The sequence below is a fragment of the Gordionus sp. m RMFG-2023 genome, chromosome 2, assembly GCF_954871325.1.
Source record: "Gordionus sp. m RMFG-2023 chromosome 2, tfGorSpeb1-WG-v2, whole genome shotgun sequence".
NCBI classification, from domain to species: Eukaryota; Metazoa; Nematomorpha; class Gordioida; order Chordodea; family Parachordodidae; genus Gordionus; species Gordionus sp. m RMFG-2023.
In genome coordinates, this window is record NC_088776.1 from 54,305,463 (window position 1) to 54,313,493 (window position 8,031).

Consider the following 8,031-nt stretch of genomic DNA (forward strand, 5'->3'; position numbering starts at 1 on the left):
TTCCTCTAAAAAACACAGATTGGATTTAAAATTTTTGTTATAAGGTAAATATCCATATTTTTGAGATATAACACATCTTGATATGTTTGACTTGTAAATCTTTTAGAGTCTTTGCACGGCCTTACTTTTGTATATATTCAAACGAAGTTCACTTTAAATTCATTTTCACCTTGTCATAATCACGTTTTTAAATGTCCAAAATTTTCTGTATATATTTTTATTTAAAGGCAATTAGAGAGAGTTGCCATCGCTTTGGTAATATTTTATAATTTTAAAAAATATCTAATGTTAAGTTAAAAGGGAACTAATCTGTAATCTTAGGAATTTGGTTTATCAATCAGTAGATTGATTATATGTTTTTTAAAAATATTTATTTTGAACTTTATGAATATTTAAATGATTATTCCTCGCATTTAGCTTGCCATCCATTTAAAATCAAAATTTTATACATTATCTTGTACGAGGTTTACTTATTCCAATTCCTCTGCCTTAATATTATATTACATTTATTATTGTATATTTACTACATGCCAGCATTTTATTTTATCCAATATTATCTGTACGTGTCTTTTTCATATTACCACTCGCTCTACACGTATTAACACACTATGACCCATCATATATCCCTCCAAAAAAAATATCCACTACTTTCTATAAGTTAAGGGTAGTTAACGCCTTCAAGAGTAACCTGGAAGATTTGGAAGAACGTAGAAGTGTCCGAAGTTTTTATAGCATGAGGCCATCACGTAATTCTTCCTCCCACACTCCCCTTCATCCCCTCTCCTCTGCGACTGCCAAAAAACAGGCTTTTGGAACGGGTGGTGGAAGCCGCCCCACCTCCGCTGATATAAGTTTCATTGACGAGGCTCCACTTTCCTCAAACTCCCTGTTTCCCCTCTACGAGGAATCGAGCGCCCCAGCTCAACGCTATGCCGACCGCAACCGCAATAAAAATAACAATAATTTTAACGGCCAAATATCTATGGACACGAATAGAATGGAAGCAGGAAACTGCAGAAATGTATCAGGTGGCGGAGGCGACGCGGAAAGACGTGAGCCCGGGAGAGCTTACCTAACCATGGTCACTAAAGGGGGCATCGCTGAATCTGTTTTGCCTCTCGTTACCAGACTCAATACCACTACCACAACTAAGATGTGATTGGAGAAAAAGCTGCTATGTGTTGTGTTATAATATAAGAATGAAGCGCGAATTTCTATTTTAAAAAGAAAATAATGATGAATATTAAGAACAAGCATTTTATGAATGATAAAAGGTTGTATAAATATTTTCAATTACTATTAAATAATAATCATTATAGCTAAATCATCATCTGCCGTAGTAAATGAAATTCATTAGATATGAATAAAGGTCAGGCATTTTGTGATTTTATCTTAAAATCTTTCTTGTAGACTTAATTTTTTTTTATATAATGCTTTTAAACAAAATCTAATGACTGTACATTTAACATCCTCTGATATATCCATATATGGATGGGTGCGTTGTATTACTTTATTTATTTCGAATAATGTACAATACTTTTAGAATGTGATAATTTAATTAGCTATTGTTTTTAAAATTATGATTATGGAATATAGTAGACATCCTTTTATATATATACACAAACTTTACCTTTTTTTTCTTCTTGTCAATAGTTAAATCACACTTGCCCCAGTAATCTGCATGCATTTGTCAACAACATTCATGATGTATATAAATATTAAATCATTTTCAGAACTGAGCTTTTCAGGACATTCATTCGTCTTTTTTTGTATATCGAATATATTAGATTTTCTTGCTTATATTTATCCCATCCACCCGACACCAACCTTTTATTTTATTAATAATTCAATTCACGTAGAGACAATTAATAGCTGTTATTAAATTTTTTTTTAAAATGTTTGTCTTGACCGTAACATTATTTAATAGTTTCTGCATAGCCCCACTTCCTCTGAACATAACAAAAAATCAAACTGTTTTTAGGAGAAATTTTATCTCTAGAAAAATTGTAGCCGCAAAAATAATGTAATGTACATAAATACATATTTTATACGTATATTTTTTTATATAATTTTGTTTATATTTGGCAAAATCAAATTTTTGAAATTTTTTTTTTGCGCTGATAACTAATATTTTATTATTAATAATTTTGTATTCTTGAATTATCAAAAATATGTAAGGAGCCCCCTCCCTGGCATCGCTTTTTATAATAATTATGTTGGTTTCTTTTTTTAAAAAAAAAATAAAATACATTTTTAATTAATATTATACAATTTAAAAAAAAAAAGATGTACATTTTCAAATGTAATAATAATTGGCTTTATATATATAAAATTTCTCACTCTTTTCCTCGCGAAATTATTTTTTAAATAATGTTTATTATTTTAAATAAAGTTTTTTTTTAAAGAAAACATGTATATTTTTAAGAAAAGTCTTCATAATTTTTTTTTAGTAAGAAAAATTTATATTTCAAATAAAATATAAAAATTAAATTATTTTAAAAAAAAATTAACCTTTTTAAAACGAAGGTGATAGGAGGTACTAGATCTGACAGTATAATTCCTGCCTCTGCTAGCAAGAATCAAGTAGATCAAGCTGTAAGATCTTTTCATAATTCTTCTTCAAAAAAAAAATTTACACAAATTAATTACTTTTGCTAACAAAAACAAAATCTTTCAGCCTTTATTTTGTTCCGATTTTTTTTGTGATAACATTGTTTTATTTAATATATATATAAATTTTTTGCCTTTCTTTCCTTGGTGATTCTCTTGTTTTTCGTTGCTAATTTTTTTTTTATTATTATCTAGCGATCGGCTTTTTTTTATAAAAAGAGGTCTTGCCAAAAAATCTAATAGCGTTGAAATCGTGAGGTAGCTCGATTCTGCTTAATCATTTTTTTTTTAATTTAATGTCATATTTTTTTTTTAGTGACGATCAACTAAGCCGGTTCAGACGACTTCACATGCCGGAAAAAAAATCCAAAAATAAAGGAAGTCGGGCTGCATTCAGATCAGGCTTTGGAAACCATTTGGGAATTACTTATTCTTGTCCACCGAACTGAAAGTAACTATATTCCATACGGTTTTCCAAACACTCGGTCCAAATACATCCCCGACCACATTACTTTTGAGAAATAATTTTGATTGTGAAGAAGTTCGAAGCGGTTTCAGTTGATCTTTTACTATTTCACCCTTTAACACTTATCTTTTTTTCCCGTTTATATGTTGGTAATAAATACTATATAATCTATTAACATTTCTTATTAACAAAAAAATAGTAATAATGAGACAAGTTTCTAATTTATAAAAAGAAAAAATTAGCATGTATATTAAAATAACAGCGAGGGACTATTGGTTATTAAATCGGGTTAAATAATATTAAATTACCCAAAAAAACGTATTAGTTCTTGTAGTGTTTGGGTATATTTTTTAAAAAAGAAATGACGCAAATATAAAAACTATTTTTTGTGTGTGTGATCTTTGCATGAAACTTTTCAAAACGCAGTGTATAACAATTATGAGGCGTCCTTAATCAGCATGGTGTAAAAATAAATAAATAATTTAACTAATTATGTCACGGTTTAAAATCAAATTAATAACTGTATAATTTGTATGAGTTTTGCCTTTTGGGGTGAATTAAAATATTTTGGAAATGTATAGTTTTATGTGTTGTTATGGCGTGCTCTTTTGTACATGTCGTCTTCCTCCTTCTAACATAAATAACATGCGTGAAAAGCTTTGTTCGATATTGACTTATGTGAATCTCTCAAATACTTTTTTTTTAATTTTATTTTTTAAAACATCATGTTTATTGTAATAATTATATTTAATAAATAACATTTGTTATATTATTTGCTATTTTATATGATACCATATTTTAACCAAAATTGGATCTTCTCCGTTACTCAACTCAAATCCCAAATAATGATGATAATCAACAATATTCTGGCGGAAAAAAAACTGAATTCTCTTTTTTTCAAAATTTGCGTGCAAAATTCTTTTAAATTTTAAATGTTTGCTTCCATCTAAAACTTCACGAATCGACTTAATTATTACGAAATTTCACAATTTTATTTACAATAAATTAATTCACGGATACTCAAAAAAAATGATTGGCAAAAAAAGATGAGAGTAGTTAGCGCCTTCAGAGGTAGCAGAACCTTCGGCCGGCTTGACCAGTTCCCCCACGAGAGAACGACCGGAGCACGTGACAGTCCTTCCCTTCATTCGTTGCTCTCTCAACAACCACACCAAAAAGTCAGGGGCTTTAAGTCAGCCATCCCCGTGTCCCATATATCCGCCCGTCGTCTTTCACCGCCTAGGGAGCAGGCCGAGTTTAACGCCAAAGCCTTCAATAGTGCAGAAACGGCCGTTTAAATATGGAAAGAAAGAAAGAAGAAAAAAATCGAATGTTAAAAAGTTAAGATTCTGTACATTTTTTATTGTATGTTATAGAAAAATGGATACGTAATATATATATATACCTAAGAATTTTTTGTAATTTAAATTTAAGATTGATTATTTTTAATTCTTTTTACATTGCCTCAACGAAGATAACGAAGTTGAAAACGGTTATTTATTGAATTCTTCATTTATTCTAGGCATTCATTTGAGTTAGCAAACATCACTTACGTCACATTTTTAATATATCATTTTGGCTCCAATATACTTATATATTTTTTTTAACAAAAGAAGTGTGAACCTAAAGTAATAAACGCGATTTTTTCCTGATTCTAATCATTTATATATTGACGCCGATTGTGAATTTTTTTTTTTTAAATAACAAATTTTGTCTTCTTTGAAGTAAATAAGTTAATCTTAATCTTTTATAATTTCAATATTTTATTTTTGTACAGTTATCTTCAATATTTTATTTATGATTATGAACACGGTGATTTTCAAGCTTAGAATTTCTCCTCTTTTTTTGCGATTAAGTTTTTATAAAATATGAACCGGTAATAATTATAATTCCAAAAACCATTTTCTTTTATACTATGATTTCAACCTAGGGAGATTAGTTTAATGACTTTATTAGTTTTAGTATCAGCTATTTTTAATAATTACAAATCATGTTAGATTTTTGGTAAAATTTAATTTCTATAAGATCTATGAAAGGTTTAAAGCTCCGAAAATTATGACTTTCATCTGTATTTAGCTTTCTAAACATTAATTGTGATTGAGTAAATATTAAATTATATCATTTATTTATTCCTATTATTTTATTTTGTTTTCAAATTTAATATAAATCTTTCTACCCTTGCCCATTATTTATTATCATGAATATTATTAACGCTTCGTAAAATCCTTAATAATTATTTTTCGACTCAATATTGTTTCGTTCTTTTATAAAATATTATAATCCGTCATTTATAGTTAGCGCGAATTATACAAAATATGCTATATAATTTGTATTCATCGCCGCTAATTCGTGCTAACTGTGAATTGAAAGGTAAATTAGAAAAAGCTATTTTTTAAAAAAAAATTTATTACAATTTAATGACCTTATAACTTTATCTCGAAGCTATACCCCTTTAAGTCTGTTTTTTTTAAGAGTCCCCTTTTTAAATTTATCGACGTTTCATTTCCCAGTACACAATGATTATTGTAATAATTGTAACAATATAAATTTTTATTTTCCTTCGATTTTGTATATTTATGATAATGACTTATGTGTAAAAAAAAATTTTACCTTGAGTTTTTTTTTAGAGACTAATGAAATTGCTTTTATGTTTTTTTTACCACTCTATATACATAAATTATTAAAAATTGAAATTTATCAAAAAAAAATATGGCAATTTGATAATATGTTCCACCTATTCTGCTAATTCCTTATTGATTATCGAGTTAAAACTGCATGATGTGTAATTTTGATTACCCAATGACGATTTAGTCACTTCTTTCCATGATTTGTCCGTCAACAGCACTCATTGTTAGTTAATAAATAATTCTACGTAAATTTGGCTTGGCTATCTTCATCAACCATCATTTCATCTTTTATATGTATTTTAAAAATTGATTGACTAATTACTAAAAAAACGATTTTTAAATGCTAAATTATTTCAAGGTGATCACTTTTTAAATATGTATCCAATTTAAAGTGAATACAAAAGATTACACATCCAATTGGTTTTTTTTATCGGTCTTACTTTGTACGCGGAAGCATAAATGAAATTTTAATGATCTTTATGAAACATCGAATTAAGTAAAATCTTTTTTAAAAAAAGTAGGAAAACCGGCATTAGAAATCTTAATCAGAAATTTTATGTAAATATATAAGACAAGGAGCGAGCTGACTAGGTGCTTAGGGCTCCACGAGATTCTTCTTCAATGATAATGCTACCTAGACGATTCATTCATTTAAATGTATATCAATACGAATTAGCGCTTTATGCGCTATTTTTGTGCCGTGCAAAAAATTTGCATTAAAATTTAATGGTAACTTTTCGAATGACCAGATTTGTATTCTTATTGCATTTTAATGAATAAATCAGCAGTCGAGGTGAAGTATATATCATTGGTAACTTTTCACTCGGGCCTAAAAGATAACCACACTGCCAGCTTTCGGTCTGCTCCTTATTGTGTCATGTGTCAGCAAGTGATAAGTTTATTTGATAATTGTATGCCTCCTGTTTAATCGTTTCTATTCGGCTAGCTGATATTTAAATAAAGCCAGAAAGGATGGGCTTAAATTTATGTGGGAAATGGAAAATGACCCTATTTTCATAGTCGCTTTTTGTTAATAAAATTATTACATTTTATATCACCTAGAAAAGATTGTGTAAATTAAATTACCAATAAGACTGCACTAGGACCAGCATGTATGATTAAGCCATTATTTGTGTTTACTATATCTTTTTTTAAAGAAAATTATTAGTTAGTATAAATATATTTACTTCATTCGTTTGATTCGCCCAATTTGGATGAGCATATACGTTGTCAATACCCCTTGGATGATTAACCGGAATATATCATTAACAAAAATATTTGCATAATCTGATGTAAAAAGAAATATGTTTTAAAAATTTGTTAAGAAGATAATTTTGATTTTCTTATAAAAAAAATTTTATCAAAAATGTTTTTTCTTCTGATGATATAGTACTCAATATATTAATAATCATAATCTAAGCCATCATTAACTTGATTTTGAAATCAAGGAGGAATAACAATTTTAATAACATCCCCTGGCAAGCATAGCCAAAAGATTAGCAGAAAGTGCTACTTTACCATATTAAAAACTTTGATTCATTTAATTTTTATAAAGCAAATATGACTGGAATTAATTATACATATGTAATAGGTGATGAATATGAAAAAATATCTTGTTCAAAACGCCAAACTCAATACCAGAATATAATAGTTTATGCTATTTAAGAAAATTAAATTTTGTCTTCAGTTCTTTATAATCAAAAATATAATTATATTTTTTATTTTTTTATGAGGTATAAAATAAATTAACCAAACCCCCCACCCCACCCCCATAAATAAATAAATAAACCTTCCCATTAATTATTTTTAAAAATATATTTGGTGGCTATGACATAGAACTATTGAATATATTTAAAAAATATTTGCAATAGGATAATGATTACAATGCCATATCTCCTAATGAGTTTCGCTCAACCTGTATGTTTCCTTATTTATTCATTAATCCATACCTATACATAAAAAATTTTTGAAAGGAAAAATATGCCGACCAAATCTTCTACCTCCTAAATATTTTTCCCCTTTAAGCCATATCGTCACCTGAAAATTAGGTTAATCCATATCCACATTTTGTCAAAAGTTTTTTTTACCATAAAATTAATTCCTTATAATTATACTATTTTATTTACATAAATAATCTGAAATATTTATATTATCCTATGTAAAACAATAAACTTAATTTCTACAATTGCTCTCCTGTAAATACAAAATGTGTAGAGATGGAATAATCTAATTCTCAGGCGAAGATATTTATAGTAAATCGATTGTTAATACAAAAAATTCCATATTATTTATGAATGTTATCCAAATTGTCTATTTAATCAACACAAT

At 27.8% G+C, this 8,031-nt stretch overlaps 1 protein-coding gene across 3 annotated transcripts in view; it reads left to right on the forward strand.

The window, feature by feature from the left end:
• The window catches only part of LOC135925143 (plasma membrane calcium-transporting ATPase 2-like), a 48,141-nt gene extending 43,653 nt beyond the window's left edge, over positions 1 to 4,488 (forward strand). The window contains exons 22-23 of one of the 3 annotated variants that reach the window (XM_065460347.1): positions 2,527 to 2,595; positions 4,123 to 4,488. In XM_065460347.1, the coding sequence (XP_065316419.1) occupies positions 2,527 to 2,595; positions 4,123 to 4,374 (321 nt within the window). In that variant the 3' untranslated portion in view covers positions 4,375 to 4,488. Of the gene's footprint in view, positions 1 to 658; positions 2,364 to 2,526; positions 2,596 to 4,122 lie in introns of those variants that run through there. The other 2 variants (XM_065460348.1, XM_065460346.1) reach the window with 2 other exon arrangements.
• Positions 4,489 to 8,031: the final 3,543 nt, after the last annotated feature.